General features: G+C 44.5%; 2 protein-coding genes across 3 annotated transcripts; one reads left to right on the top strand and one right to left on the bottom strand.

The window, feature by feature from the left end:
• Positions 1-610: 610 nt before the first annotated feature.
• Positions 611-3,989, bottom strand: smim22 (small integral membrane protein 22). The gene is made up of 4 exons (XM_028024017.1): positions 3,877-3,989; positions 2,609-2,774; positions 2,218-2,294; positions 611-943 (listed from the first exon to the last, which is right to left on the bottom strand). The coding sequence occupies exons 2-4, from the start codon at positions 2,736-2,738 to the stop codon at positions 896-898; spliced, it is 255 nt and encodes an 84-aa protein (XP_027879818.1). The 5' UTR covers positions 2,739-2,774; positions 3,877-3,989; the 3' UTR covers positions 611-895.
• Positions 3,990-4,550: 561 nt separating this feature from the next.
• cog1 (component of oligomeric golgi complex 1) lies at positions 4,551-15,775 on the top strand. Of its 2 annotated transcripts, XM_028023992.1 has the most exons (16): positions 4,551-4,936; positions 5,092-5,351; positions 6,228-6,409; positions 7,237-7,413; positions 8,020-8,176; positions 8,290-8,500; positions 8,620-8,986; positions 9,784-10,208; positions 10,991-11,137; positions 11,220-11,381; positions 12,032-12,156; positions 12,449-12,557; positions 12,678-12,787; positions 13,587-13,668; positions 13,829-13,854; positions 15,563-15,775. In XM_028023992.1, the coding sequence occupies exons 1-15, from the start codon at positions 4,628-4,630 to the stop codon at positions 13,835-13,837; spliced, it is 2,832 nt and encodes a 943-aa protein (XP_027879793.1). In that variant the 5' UTR covers positions 4,551-4,627; the 3' UTR covers positions 13,838-13,854; positions 15,563-15,775. The 2 variants fall into 2 exon arrangements, with proteins under 2 accessions (XP_027879793.1, XP_027879792.1); XM_028023991.1 differs by lacking the exon at positions 13,829-13,854.
• Positions 15,776-16,058: the final 283 nt, after the last annotated feature.

Below are 16,058 nucleotides of genomic sequence, written 5' to 3'. Positions count from 1 at the left end.
TTTCTGCCAGTTGTTGGTCATGTGACTCATGTGTTGCGAAAAAAAATACTTTCACTGCAGTTTTGGGAAACAAACCAATTTTGATATGGCAACACACATACCCCAAAAAAACACACACCCTAACAACGGAACGTTTGAAATTGGGGCGTTTCCAATAAACAAATTTATTTCTGAAATGTCAAACTGCACTATTGTCAAAAGAAACCCAGTTGTGACTTTTTCTCATCTGTTCTTTACTTACTTTAAATTCCTGATTTAAATCCAATCAACACTTGCCTCGACTTTAATTTTCAACGTACTAAATTCTGAAGAGCCCAAACTGAATCTCCTGTAGCTTTGCCGTTATTCTGGGCTGCTACCATTCGAGGAAGGCTGGGTGTTTGGGTCAGTAGGAGTCGGTCTCACAGGAAGTGGTGACACGGTGTCAGATTCCACTGCAGCTCTGTCTCTGTGTGTCCCATTAAACTCCTCCCCAGTGAAATCCTTTCTGCTCCGTTTTCACCGTTGTGAAGTTTGGACTCGGCTCCAGCTGTACAGAAAACCTGCTGGATTCCTCTGCTGCGGCTCAACACACTCACTGCTGACTGAGCAGCACAGGAGGACACAGAGCCAAACATTAAACTGCTTTATTACTCAATAAAGACATTTAATTAAATTTGAAACATTTTTAGCAAATCTACATACAGGTCTCCTAGCTGCTCTGTGGTAACCTGGCAACAAAACCCACAAAGCTGCGAGTGGGAATAAAAACAATTACTAACTTTCCATTTGGGCAAACAAAAAACATTGTGCAGGAATTACATTCTGTCTGAAGCGTTTTGATTCCGGTGTGCGTTTTGGCACAGGAAGAGGATGAGAAGGTTCTGCTCGGCCTCCCGCAGTCGGACCGGGTTGCTCAGGGCTCCATGCCGTAGTTCTCTATGCCGACCTTTCTTCTGCGTGGCTGTTCAGAAAGAACACACACAAAATAATAAACACTTCAGTCAGCAACACACACAACATGTAGCAGTATATGAGTAGCAGTATATGTCAGTGAGTTGGTATTTCTAAAGTGTATTATGTTCTCTTGCGTGGCAATATGAACGTATTATTAAAAAACAGCAGAATGCTTAAGCTAAACTATTTTAAGCATTCATTTCTGATCATTTTATTATTTTTCGCAACTGAAAGCTCAAGATTCGGGTTTATTGATTTAAATATGCAAAATGATTATTTTTTTACAGAAATGTTAAGCTTTAACTTACACAATCATATGGAGGGTAAGACAGAATAGGTTGTTGCTAAAGAAGCTGAATGTTTACAGATTGCAGTATCTAAAAATATGAGTGGAAAGTTTTGTGGAAGGAAAAAGTCATCGACAAGACAACTGCAGCTTTGAGATGATTTTGAAGTAAAGTTCATCTAATGTTTGACTCAGAGCTACAGCTGTCACTCTGTATGTGTTGGGTCACTCCTCACCCAGAAACACCATCAACAGATGGACCTCTGAGCAACAAGACTGTTGCTCAGAGGTCCAAAGTCCTCTTATCAGATGAAAGTACATTTTTAGTCCCGGAGTCTGGAGAAAGTGTGGAGAGAACCCTCACTGCGTGAAGTCCAGAGTGACGTTTTCACAGTCGTGAAAACTGTGATCAGAGATGATCTGGGGTGTCATGTCACCTGCTGGTTCTGGTCCACTGGGTTTAACAAATTCTAAAGTCAGTCCTGCTGTCTACCAGACCAAAAGTCTAGATGTCTTTAATCACCATGGTAACATCAGAAAAGTGGCCTGACCAGAACAAGAAGAAGATGAGAGACAGCTTCCGAAACAACCTGGGCTTCCAGAACCCCAGCAGAACCGGGCCGGTCTCCTCCCCGCCTCGCTGCGCTGATGGAGAAACTCAAGCACAAGGAGCCCAGACCAAGAACCGGGTGCAGATACTGTGCAGCTCATGGACAAACGTTTACACTTTTAAATCTGTCACTGAAAGTGAATATTTGGTTTCCATCAAGTCAGCCCTTCCTGCGCGGCCACCCAGGGCCGGCCCAAGCCTTTTGTGGGGCCCTAAGCGGATTTCCATTTGGGGCCCCGCATGCCACCATGTCACCATCAGATGCTTCATAATTCCTAAGATACTTGGTGTGTGTTACATAACTACTGTCATTAGCTTCATTTGTGCTTGTCTTACATCATACCAGAGACAATACTGCTGTTGACTTCAACCTTAGAGTTCTTACCTTTTCATCGTCACAGCAGTTGCAGCAGCAGCAGCAGCACCGGATCAGAACCAGCAAGACCAATGTGAGAACCACGCCTGTGCACAACAGTGACAAGAAGCAGGAAGAGTTCAGCTGTCAATATTTGTACAAAAACCGGAAAAGAATCCTCCAACGTGTGCTTTGGAAACCAAGCTTCAGCTGAGGTATAATTTGAACCTTTGTGATGTTAGCAGAGCTCAGTAGAGCAGCCCAAGATCGTACTCAAGTAAAGGAAGCACAACTTCAACATATTTTTACTCAAGTAAAGGTAAAAAGTAGCCGTCCAAGAAATGATTCCCACTGTTTTGAATACACTAATAAACCAAACTGAACTCCAACATGCTGCCGCTTTGAGCGCCACAGTTCTTACCAATGAAGATAAAGAAGATGGCAAAAGAAGCGATGTCCCAGTCAGACTGGAACATCTGCTTCGACTGCAGTCTGGAGACCACATCGTTGAACTGGTCCTGAAATTCCTGCTGGATGTTCCTCTGATCCATCTCCCAGTCTGCTCCCAGAGAAACACGGACTGAACTCTGCCAGAGGAGTGAATTATTGTAAGAACTATTTAGAACCAGGCATGGACAAGTATGAGATTATGACTGATGACTTTGAGTAAAAACACAAATTGTTCTACATAAGTAAATCATGTGATCTGACTGTCTTTATTTAAAAGGGGGGAAAAATCAACAGTGTTTTGTACTGATGCTTAAATATCAACACATTGATTATTACAAGTCTAATAATCTGTTAATAGAGGTGGTTGGCATCTCACAACATGATATTGCCACCACCAAACTTTTTTTGTTTTCACACCATAAGTTTGTTTTTCACAACTGTAAATCAGACGGACATTTTTTCCCCCATTTTAGTAACTGAAGGAAATCTAAAGTAACTTCCTCTGACCGGCAGTGTGCCGCTCCAGTGCTGGTCACTATGTCCAGTAGATGTTCATCCATTTTATCAGTGAATGCTAACAGTTCAGGTGATAGTGGGTTTGTCCTGGTTGGGTCAGGAGAACAACAGTGGCCTGTCAAGGTTGCAGCTAGAATTAGTGAGAAAGTTGATTGAAGGGATGACACCTTCACCCATTCTTGGGAAAGTTTCATCTTTAAACCTGGCCGTATATCAGCGAATCACGTCTCAATCTTTGGGGAAATGCGGAGGACGTCAGACTGTTTGTAATGAAAGGTTGGTGTTTTTAATTAATATAGTATATTAACACAATTGAGTATTGATTTGGTGTCAATAGGGCTCATGACCTGGAAGTTACTGGGTTTTTGTTGTTGTTGTTTTTCCCTCTTCGTGTTTCGACCGACTGTAAATTTGTTGACGGTCCCTAAAGGAGCCTCCGCTTTCTGCAGCGAGAACATGGAGCCGAGAAATCCGCCGTCTGTGCAACAGCCCACGGTGTGAAACCCGCCCCACTGACAGCAGGGAACCACGGAGCGAATATCTGAGGAGCATCCGACCTAAACCAGCTTCACCGCGGGCCCTGAACTGACCTTTGTGGAAGTTATTATCATTCATCCGACTGCTGGCAGCGATAGATCGGAACTATTTTTTAAATATTCATTTCTTCAGTAAATACAAGCGTATTCTTTATAGTCTTACTGAAATAACCAGAGTCAAACCTACCTGTACGAAGAGTCGCTTGTTGTTTGTTTTTTTTTCCTTCCGGGTACAAAGATTTTTTTTTTTTATAGTGTTGCACCTGCTGATGCTCCACCCTCCTGACTGAAACAGGAGCAGGTAAGGGAGTGGGTGTGGCATGATCAGGGCTCCGGGATGACTGTGACGTACCACTTTGCATTTGTTTACATAAATGTAAGCAAATGTTTCTAAGAGTCATTTGGAGTCAAATATAGATGGTTTAAATTGTTTTTTCTTTTTATTTAAATACTCCATTTACTTTGATTTGCCTTACTTTTCCATGCTTGTTTTTATGGTCCCGTTTTGTTTCTTTTTTTCTACCAATGTTGCTGTTTTTTGCATCTCTAAGAGACATTCCATACTGTGATAATAATAATAATAATAATAATAATAATAATAATAATAATAATAATAATAATAAGAGACCGAACAGTAAAGAACTGATTGCATTTATGTGGTCTGAATTCATAAAAATGATATTCATAAAAAGACTTGAAAATGATCCCACCAAATATTAACTCTAATATTTTCTTCCTGTTAGGTTTTTATTTATCTTTGGATGCGGTGGGCGGGATCAGTCCTAAACGGAAATCTTCTCTGACAGACAATTTTGTTGACCAATGAGCGCGCAAAACACATATGACGTCACCAACATTTGCTACGTGGAAGCAGGAAGTAGCTCTCCACCGTTTTCCGGGTTGGCTTTCAGTCACCAGCTGAACTTGTCGGGGGGCGAATGATGGCCGGGGACCCCGTGCTGGCCCTGCGGGTCTCGGAGATTAAGGACCCGGCGGCTCTGTTCGAGCGCTACAGCACCGAGGAGATCCGCCGGGTCGAACGCAAGGTCCGCGGGGAGATCGAGCAGAAGAAGGAGGAGCTGAGGCAGATGGTCGGGGAGCGGTACCGGGACCTGATCGACGCAGCCGACACCATCGGAGAGATGCGGGAGTGCTCGGAAAGCGTGGTGGAATCCATCCAGGACATGCAGCGGTACTGCCGCACGCTGAAGCAGGGCAGGAACGGAGCGGGAGGCAGCAGACTGGAGGTACCGGTCACTGCTCTGGTTAGAGGTCCACTCCTGACCCAAACTCGAAGCAGACCCTCAAGCAATCCCGTCACAACATGAAGAGTTTCAGCTGATGGAGAGCTGATCCTTCCATCATCATCATCATCATCATGTTTGTTTATGTCCTGCTGCAGAACCACAACCAGAACCAGAGGCAGTGGCAGGAGAAGTTCTACACCATGACCTCCCAGATCAAGCTCCTCCTGGAGATCCCAGAGCGCATCTGGAGCTCCATGGAGGCGGCCCAGTACCTGCAGGCCACCCAGCTCTACCTGCTCTGCTGCCACCTGCACAGCCTGCTGCAGCTGGAGGCCGCATCAGGCGGCCTCTACAGCCCCGTGCTGGCCCGCTTCCCCATCCTGGTACGCCAGGTCGCCACCACCGGACACTTCAGGTACGAGAAGGGTCAAAGGGTCAAACTGCATTGAAACAAATGTTTCACATAGTGAAACAAATAGGGAGGACCAGTCTTGCGTAGAAATGCAGTGTTGTGCTTAACCTGCTGATTGCTAATCTGCAGGTTAAGCCTGTCACAATAATCAATTAATTGCGTGATAAATTAAAATGAACTTGATCATTTCCTTTCTGATGATACTTTTGAAGGGCAGTTTTCTTTACAGAAACTTCATGATCCATTTTATTCACGGTTTAGGTTGTACGTGGTTTTCATTTCCATTTTATTTATCGTCTTTTATTTTGGATATTTAAAATATCTTCCGGTTCCAGTGTTGTGTTCTTTGCTAAATTAAAATTTATTGAACTTTGAGAGAGAAAACTTGCATTTTCAATATATTATCTGTAAATAATCTCAAAACAACAATACTATTACAGTATTGGTGCAGGAGGCCTCAGTCCTCAAGGCGCCTGTCACAGGTCAGAGTCGCGACCCGATGACCTCTGCTGCATGTCTTCCCCCTCTCTTGTAACCTGCTTTCCTGTCAGTCTACTGTGAAATAAAGGCCACAAGAGCCAAGAAAAGCAAAAAGAAAACACAATATTATTGTAAATCACAATAATTAGTGAAGCAGTTTATTATCTAACAAAATTTGTTATTGTGACAAGGTTGCTCCAGGTCTTGTGAAAAGACAAAATTGCAGCAATGTGTAGCATCGGCATAAAAACAAAGAAGTTACTAATTGTCACTACTTTTAGCATCTTATACTTGCATCAGCTAATATAAGATTTTTGAGTTTCCTGTCGGCCAATCGGCGGTCAGATTCCTGCTGGCGGCAGATGTCTGGCTCCGCCTCTCAACGCCGTCTCCCTCCAGGTCGACCATCCTCCTGGACAGCAGGTCTCTGCTGCGCGGCCGTGCCGTGTCGGACCAGGCTATCGCCGAGGCCCTGGTCTCCACCATGCTGCTGGAAGACAGCTCACCACGCCAGGCTCTGGCTGACTTCCTGTTGGCCAGGAAGGCCTCCATCCACCAGCTGCTGAACCAACCGCAACACGGTACTGTTCCTTCGGTGAACTGTGGTCACATTATGAGGTACTGATAGTCCAACCCAGGCAGATAATCTGCTGTTTAACAGCAGATTATCTGTTAAACAGAACCAACAGAACCAGAAGCCATGGTAGGATACAGGCTAATGTAGGGTTCTGATAGTTTTGGGTTTGTCATTAGAGTTGAGTTTTATTAGGTTGTGTCTAATTCAGTTTGTTATAATAGATTTTTAGTGTGTTTGTTAGTTTTTATTAGTTTCATTAGTTAAATGTGATTTAGTTTAGTTTTTATTAGTTACAGTGCTACTTCTAGTTTGTGATATATGGTTATTTTTTGTAAGTGAGGAATTCAGAAAGATCAAACTATTGTATTGTGCTTATGTCTCCAAATATTAGTTTTAAAAACACATAACATAATTATAGTTTTTTGCAATTCATTCAACTTTTTTAAAAAGTTTGGTTAGCAAAAATGTCTTCTCAATTCCAATTTTCGTTATTTTGTTAATTTTCGTTAACTATAATTACCCTGGTTACTATAGCAGCAGGTGGATGATATCATTGCACTATTAATGGCAATAAGTCATTAATCGTCTGTCATTCTGGCGAGATAAGAACACCATCCTCTTACCCTCAAATATTTTTGGAGATGGATGGAGGAAGTCCTTTGCACGGACAGGTGGAGGTCAAGGGTCATGTTAACCGAACAGCCCGACCGCAGAGCTGAAACACTCTGACCGCAGCCACTAGCAGCTTGTGGGCGTACATTCAGATAAATTGCTGGTTTTCTGTCGTAGTTTTGACAATGAACCAACTCGTGGCGTGTTTTTATCCCCCAGGCGCAGGGATCAAGGCCCAGGTGTGCAGCCTGGTGGAGCTGCTGATCACCACGCTCTTCCAGGCCTACGCCGTCTTCTACATGCCTGCTGAGGGGGCTCCCAGGCCAGCAGAGGGCGCCCTCAGCTGTGGCATGCTCTTCTCCACCTTGGAGAATGTAACCTCCTGCACTCCCACAGGTAAGACAAACTGTCACCGTCTGTAGAACCTGCTCGTGCTCAGCTGCACCTCTAAATGTGTTTCTGCAAGATACACGGAAGTCATGATATGACTTGTGATTAGAGGTGTTACGATACCCAACGCTAACGAGACAAGACGGGACAAGATGCTGAGTTCACAAGAACGAGACGAATCGAGATTTTAATATTATTTTCAAGATAATTTCAAATATCAAATTTAAAGGCCTTCATTCTGCATTTTAATTAGTTTAGCCAGAAATTCAACAAACAGATGTCTGTCTTTTTATCTCTTCAGTACTTAAGGCAGTACTTCAGCTATATAGTATTTACTGTTTCCAGATGCTATTGAAAGGATGCAATGTGATTGTGATGCAGCTCAACATAACCCCATACGTCCAGCCAGTTGTTGTAGCCAGGATTTCTGCCTCTTCACAGACACAGGCAGACTCTCTCCCCTCTACTTCTCACTCTCTTTGGTTCTGTTGGTTCCAATTAGATTAGAACTGTTGCTCCGTTGAACTTGATTATTCCCAGTGTTCCGTGTTTCTACCTGCGTAGGAGTTGTTGCTCGTTGATCAGGGTGATATCCTGGTCTTGTGTCGCCAGGTAAAGGCAGAAAGGTGTTGCAGCAGGTGTGGAGTACAGGCAGCTGGTTCAGGTATCTGCCTCCATCCATTATGGAGTTTCAGCCCACCCTCCGGACCCTGGCTAAGCCCATCCAGGCGGAGCAGCTCCGGGACACGCTGCAGCAGTGGATCAATACGTGAGGACTCCCTTTTTGTCTCTTCACAAAAACAAACTCCTCTGTGTTCCACTGGGGCTTTCATGTGGTTAGTTTGGTAACCGGTTCTTCTCCTGCAACTTTTCTGTTCTCAGCTGCAAGCAGGACATCTGTCAGGGCGTTGGCACCCTCCTGGTCTACGTGAAGAGCCTCAAGGCTCTGGCAGCCATTAGAGACGCTGTGTGGGACCTTCTGATCACAGACTCCATCAGTCAGCACTGGGGTAACGTATGTCAGCAGATGCTGGGGCGCCCCCTGGCTGTGTGGGAGGACTTCTTGCAGCAGCTCTTCCTTCACCGCCTTCAGGTGGGTTCTCCTCTAATTTCAAGGATATTTTGAATCTTCTGTGTTGTTTACCCACCTATCACTAAAAGCAATGTAAGATCAAACTTAACATTTTTTCCCCCCTTTTTTTCGCCCCCAAGACCATCACCAAAGAGGAAACGGAGGCCATCGCAACAAGCTCGGTGCAGCTGCTGACCTCGGCCGTGAGGGACCTGGAGGGCCGACCGGTCCAGGCCGCCGCCGGCAGCAACCCGCTCTCCGGTCGCGGTGCTCAGTACGAGGCGGACGTGGCGTCCTTCCTGTGGTCAGAGTCTCCGGGGGACCTGCTGAGTGACGCAGCCTGGGTCAGTGTGGCCCAGAGGGGCCAGCAGCAGCAGCAGAGGAGCGGGCTGGCCATGAAAACGCAGGCCCTGACGCCCTGCGTTCAGAACTTCTGCTCCTCTTTGGACGCAAAGCTGAGAGCCAGACTGGACGACCTCCAGCACTACCTCCCATCACAGGACACAGGTATTCCTGATCCACAGCTTACATATTCTATCAGAATTCTTGATTTATTTTTTCCTCATTTCCACAGAATATAAATGATAACACAAACACTTTTTCACTCATGGTAAATCACAAAGCCTTTTATTGTCAAATGACTTTGTGTACTCTTTTTAAATTATAATAATAACAGAAACTACCCAAATGAACCTGATCAAAACTTTACATACCCTGGCTCCCTATACTTTGAATGCCCCCCTTTAACATTGACAGCCTGGAGTGTTTGGTGGTATTAGTGGATGAGGCTCTGGGTAGTTTCTGTTGTCATAATGATTTTAAAAGAATACACACACTTATTTGACAATAAATGGTTTCTCCCAACCACTGACTATTTGTGATTTTGTTCATATTCTCTAACAAATGGCTAAAAAAATTAAAAAGTTCTACCTAGGTATATAAACTTATGAGCACAGCTGTAATATTCTACAATAATCACTGCAATATTAAACTTATAAAGAAGTGCCTGGTTGGACAGTCCAGGGGCTGAAAACCAGTCTTCAGTTTTTGGTTTAAAAAACCCCAACAAAAACTAAAAATCTGTTGACTCATGTATTTTATTCAATTCACTTAACATTTCCATACTCCTGTGTCAAATAAAATCAATATGATATAATGGGAAAATGTTTCCAAGGTGTGAAAACTTTCCAGACTCCTGACCTCTGACCTCTGTAAACCACAGAAGCTGTAGCAAACTGTCTGAATGATGTAACTTGCTGTAGGTGAGGTCTGCTGACCTCCATGTGCTTTTCTGCTCTCGGCAGGATCCGACTCCATCCCGGCCGCGCCGCCTTCCTGCGGACCCCCGGACTCGTTTAACCGCTACACGGACTCGGCGGCGGTGGAGGAAGCTCTGCGCGAAGCCTGCGTGGCCTGCGTTCGCCACATCCTGTCGTCGGTCCGCACCGAGCTGGGCTCTGCCCCGACCCGCCTCAGCTCCGTCCTGTTCATGGCCAGGCTGTGCCAGTCCGTGGGCGAGCTCTGCCCCAGCCTGAAGCACTGCCTCCTGGGCAGACGGAGCACCGGGGAAGCCTCGCCCAAGGGGACCCCCAGGCAGGGAAAGAAGCTGGGCAAATCCAAGGCCGCCCCAGAGGTCAGTCCAGCGCAGGCCAAGTGGGCTGAGCTGAAGGAGGAGCTTCTTGGCTGCAGCATGGACGCTTACCGCATCTGGAGCTCCGCCCTCTCCAAAGTCAGAACCCGTCAGAAACATAAAGTCTCAGGCCGAGTCCACATGTAGCCCGGTCTTTATAAAGCGTCGTAGCGGTGACCATCGTCTTTATGAAATAATCTGATCGGTTTAAGAAACATGTTCATCCACACCAACCTGCTGAATTACATTGTTTTAAACATGCCAAACCCATAGAGGGCAGTGTAGGGCAAACATAAACCTATGTCAGCCAATCACAATCCTTCAAATTAAAATACAGCGTTAGAACATAAAGTTAATAAAACACAAGATGCTGTTGACTGGGAGTCCAGTTACAGCCAGTATGTGGAGGTTGAACGGCGTTGTGTCTCTGTATTGGGAAAGATAGTTAAGATTGGTATAAAACAGCTGACCTCCAATCGCTCTCTACTCAGTGAATTGGAGCTAGAGTCAGAAACAATGTGAAAATCAGCAGCTCTCTGATGGCAGCCATCTTTCCTCCACTATGTGACCATTGCTACTGGCCAAGCAGTAACAATGGTCACATATGTGACATTATGCTGCATTATTTGTCGCAGACTGTCGTGCGCTTCCTTCTAAATCTCAGTTTTCAGCGTCCCCACGCAAACGCGAAAAAGGAGAATTCACAAAGTCTTGGTTGGAGGTTTCATTGTCCTAGTGCTATTAAATGGACGCTACATGTGCATGAAAGGTGAAATCGTATGAAAAATATCCTCGGTTTCCCAGATATCTGGCTACGTGTGGACAGGTTCGGCCTCAGTGCTGTGCTGACGTGTTGCTCATCGCGGCTCGTGCTTCGACAGGAGCTGATGGAGACGTTTGGCGCGGCGTTGCTGGCGGAGTCTGCTGGTGCGGTTCTGAGCTCCGCAACAGGCTGGGAGGATCTGGAGATCCAGGAAGAGTCTGAATCAGGGAACAGCGTCACGTCCAAGATCCGCCTTCCAGTTCAGGTCAGAACGATGTCACAGGAAGTTGGTTCTTTGATTTGCTGCCGTTTCACGTGACGGACTCCCGAGTCTTGTGTCCCGTCAGGCGTCCTGGTTTGTGCAGTCTCTGCTGTTCCAGCTGTGCGTGGAGGTGAACAGGGTCGGGGGTCATGCTCTTCCCCGGCCCACCCTGCAGGATCTGCTTCAGTCCTGTCTTGGTCAAGTTCTGCATCGCTACGACGTCCTGGCAGAGCAGCGACGGGACGCGGTGAGGAACACAACGGCTCGCAAATGTTTGGAGGGACAGAGTTGATTTTCTGCTAAGTGTTCAAGTCAAGTTTATTTCTGTAGCACATTTCATCAACAAGACAGTTTCTCTAGATCTTGCTGGAACATGAGTCCTCTGATCCTGGAGATGTTCTTTAGGTGACAGGAGGCCGACTTTGTAACCGTCTTTATGTGGCTCTGAAGGCTCAGGTCAAAATTAGAAATCAGTACAAAAATAACTTATTAAATATAGAATTAACAAATGGGCCTCCATTAAAAGTATTGGTATTATTTTTAAAAACCACATATAATTATTTCATGATTTAATGAATCATTTTACGTTCTTGTGCTGAAGCACATTATAAATTAAGTTAAGTTATCAGCCTGATCAATCAAACTCAGTGGGCGGGACTAGGGAGACCCTGACATCTGATTGGCTGCTTCAAACAGCAATTGAAGACTATTTCATCTGTGTTTATTTCTAATTTTTTTTTTAAAAATAGCAACACATTCAAACAATTATTTAATAAGTTTTTCATTTGTTGTAAATTGGCCCTGAAATTACAACAAAAATAGTGAATTAGTAAGTAATTTGTGTCCTAAAGACACAAGTTCTTCTTCTCTGAATTTCTCTCTTCTCCTGTTCATTAGGAGGGTGTCCTCCCCATAACTCAGAACCGAGCCTTGCAGTTGTTGTTCGACCTGCGTTACCTTAACTCCACACTGGGGAGCAGAGTGGAGGAGGGCAAGACCTCCAGATCCCAGCAGGACCCGAGGTAGGAAGCAACTCTGGTCGGCCTGGAGGATCAGGGAGGCAGAGCGATGCTGTGTGCCTTTCAAAGCTAAAAACGGAGAAATGCACAAAATCAAAGCCTTAAAACGATGTGGTTCCAAGTTCTGCTTTTAGAGAAGTCTTGACTTCTGAAAGAACTAAAGCATTAAAACATTGTCAGATCACATGATGTGCTGCACAGTGAAGAGAAAAGACACAAATCAAACTTAAACCACATTTAATTGTTTTTTTGGTTTATTTTCATATTTAAACAGTGTGCCGTGTTTATTTTCCAGATTCCATAAGATATGTGATTGGCTGGAAAGCTTCATTGACCCCTTTGACCTGGATGTGTTTACACCTCCGCTGAACGCCAATCTCAACCGTCTGTCCCAGAGGACCTCAGTATGTTGTTGCCATGCACACAGTCATGAAGCAACCTGATGTCTCAGACGCTTGCAACACTCATCAGAAGAGGCTGGTGTTCACATGTTCCAGTAGCTGCCATGTGTTTGCGTGTTCCAGGTGCTGCTCGGCCTCCTGACTGGTTCAGAGAAGCAGTTTGCGCCGCGGAGCAGCACTGTCAACTCCCAGGAGCCTTACAACATCCTGCCACTGGCCAGCAGTCAGATCAGGTCAGACATGAACATCAATAAACAGGAAGTGAAATGTTTTGTTCTCCATCAGACGTTCACCAATCACCGATGCAGATTTTTGGTTTTCTTTAAAGGGGCAGTATTATGTAAAATTGACTTTTTGAGCTTTACATCATGTCACAATGTTAATGCCTCTTTATAAACACACCTGGAGTGTTACCTCGATTCTTTCATGCATATCTGAGAAATCCTTTATTCTCCATGGTAATTCAGGTGTGGAAAAATACCCGAGTGGACCTAGTTTCCAAGCTTCTGAGCTTTTTCCTCACTCAGTATTCCTCCACCACAACTCCTCCACTCAGCTCCTTCAGACTAGCCAGCAGCAATTAGCAAACACCTGGTGGAACTGAGAATCTGCTGAGCTCATTATTGGAGCTACTTCTCAGTACAACGCTGGTAAAAATGTTGTTAAAGTGTTAATAGAGGAGCCATGTTGTGATGACTTCCTGAAGACAGAGTAGAAAGAGCAGAAGTTTTTAAAGAGACAGAGGCTCTTCAATTTCAAGGCGATAAATTAGGAAGTAAAATTAGTTTTACGTTTTATTTGAAATGTACAGTATTTTTTATAACAACTGAAGGTAAAACAGTTACTTAATTGTGCTATAAAATCAGAATATATGACTGGAAAACATAGAACTCTGCTCCTTTAAATATGAAAACTGACCTAGAATATTGAGTCTATCAGAGTTGATGTTCTCACTTGTCAGGTATTACATGATCACTGCATGATGATCTGGTTGCTGTGGTATGTCTGATCAGCAGGTCCTGTCTGTTGCAGGTTCGGGTTATTACCTCTCAGCATGTCAAACGCTCGCAAACCCACATCCTCCTCCAGGGGATCGGACAAGTCTCAGAACCTGGTAAGTTCTGGAGCCGCAGGGTTCGGGGTGCTGAAGCTGCTCTGGGTCGGTGTTCTGAGAGGACATTTTCATTTCCTGGCAGCCACAGAGTGATATTTTTTTATTTATTTTTTGTTCCATCTGGGTAAAGCGTTTTCTGTCACACTCTCTCTCCTCCCAGAGATTCTGAGATTCTGAAGCCTTCAGGCAAGTTCACCAGCGTTGTTTCTGTTTGGGTGTGTTTTGGTTGTGCTTTGATTTAGTCGGAGCAGTGGCGGTGTGGGTGCACTACTTCACTTCTTTGTATTTTCATCCTGGCCTATGTTGGAAACAGCAAGATGGCTGTTTGAACGAGCCGACCCAAACTTTGTACCGCTTTAAGTCAGGGATCGTCTATACCTGACTCATCACTCATTTTTCTTGGGTCAGTCAAAAACGTTTTGACCACCTGCTTTTTATGGCCACACCAATCACAGCCATGAGAACTGGGCTCCACTTCCTAAACTAAGGCCTGGTCACATGTAGCCGACTATCTGGGAAAATCAATAAATTTTTATGCGCTTTGATCTTTCATCCACACAAAATCTCTGTTTAATATCACTAAAAATGATTATTTAATGGAGATTTAAGAAAACACCATCTTTGTGTTTGCATGTGTACATGGGGAAAGAAATTTATGATCCGGTGCATTATAGTCTGCAGCAAAGAATTCACCAATATACTTTATATTCTAATACGCCTTTTGAACATTGTATATCTGTTCACACAAATGAATCTCCTATCAGGAATCCATGGTTGTTTTTGAAGCAATCTAATTGGCTGACACAGGTTTTTAGCTTCCTCCTATTGGCTTGGCATGTTTAAGAAAGGAATATAATGTACGTTTTTGAGCTTTACATCATGTTATAATGTTATTCTCTCATCAAAAACATACCTGAAGTGTTGCTTTGATTCTTTCATTTCATGTTTGAGAAATCCTTCAATCTCCATGGCAACCATTCAGGTGTGCAAAATGCCTGGATGGACCTAGGCCCGCCTTAGAGGTGCAGCTCTTCCTGAGGGCTGCAGTTTCCAAGCTTCAGCGCTTCCTCCTCACATAGCAGCCCTCCATGGCAACACTCTCACTCAGCTCCTTCAGACTAGCCAGCAGCAATTAGCAAACACCTGGTGGAACTGCACGTCTTTATACAAGCTGCTTCTCAGTGAAACGTTGCTAAAGGGTTAATAGAGGAGCCATGTTGTGATGACTTCCTGAAGGCGGCGTTCCAGAAAGAGCAGGAGTTTTTAAAGAGACAGAGACCCAATTTAAATGTGTTAAATTAAAAGAAAAAACTTCATCAAAGTCATGTTTGATATTTACAGCATTTCTATAACAACTGATGGTAACACGGTAACTTGATTGTGTTATAAAATTTCACCATGTTTCTGAAAGACACATATTACTGCCGCTTTAAATCGTCGCTCAGGGGTGGGTTGAGCAGGTTGTGTGGATGAAAATATTCCTGAAACCTATCCCGGTGTGAACAATATTATTTTCTAAAACATTGTGACGAAGTTTTTCTTTTTATAAAAACCCAGCTACATGTGTACAAGGCCCAAATTCACGCTCAGTTTTAAACAATCAGGACTTACTGTACATCTTGATCATGTATGAGTGGTCATAATGTTTTGGCTCATCTCTGGCTTCTTTTACCTGGTTCTGCTCTATGAAGCAACAGAGGCATCACCTTGTTTGAATCCTTTGCTTGAAGGTTTTCTTCCCAACATGGAGGAATGGACTCACTGATCAGATCTAATATTAACATGGAGCCACTAACTGCCTGACGTGTTCTGGTTTTATTGAACATTAACAATAAACAGACTTCATAGGAAGCTCTCCTCCAGTCATGACAGCCCCTCTGTCCTCCCACTGCAGGCTCCTCAGTCCTCCGCAGCAGGAAGTGACGACGTTTTCCGGCCTGGCAGTCTCTTCAGGCAGCTGGCCGATCAGGACGAGGACTCGACGGCGCCCTCTCTGTTCAAGCTCAGCTGGCTGTCTGGCATGGCCAAGTAGCCCTGTGCTGGTTTGTCTGTTTGCCTCGTATATTTTGTAAAAACACTGTACAGTAAACAAAACGTTGTCTTCTGACGTCTGCCTTCTGTGTGATTTCATTCACTTTACTCAACCAAAAAGTTCAAACTAGAGGTGCAGCGATAAATCGGCCCTGATTTCCTCCATTTTGGGAGATCAGTGATCGGCCGATGCTTACATGTAAAGTCGAGTTTATCTGCCTCAACAAAGGTCTAAAAAACATTTTAGACTAAAAAAAGAAGGAAAAAAAATCAGTATTGCCCAAAATCGGAATCATCAGATCAGGCTTTTTAAGGATCGGTAATCGGTGCACCCCTAGTTCAAACAGCTGACTGCACTA

The sequence above is a fragment of the Xiphophorus couchianus genome, chromosome 7 (genome assembly GCF_001444195.1).
Source record: "Xiphophorus couchianus chromosome 7, X_couchianus-1.0, whole genome shotgun sequence".
Taxonomy (NCBI): Eukaryota; Metazoa; Chordata; class Actinopteri; order Cyprinodontiformes; family Poeciliidae; genus Xiphophorus; species Xiphophorus couchianus.
Note: the sequence above shows the minus strand (reverse complement) of the source record. Positions and strands in the feature narration are given on the sequence as shown.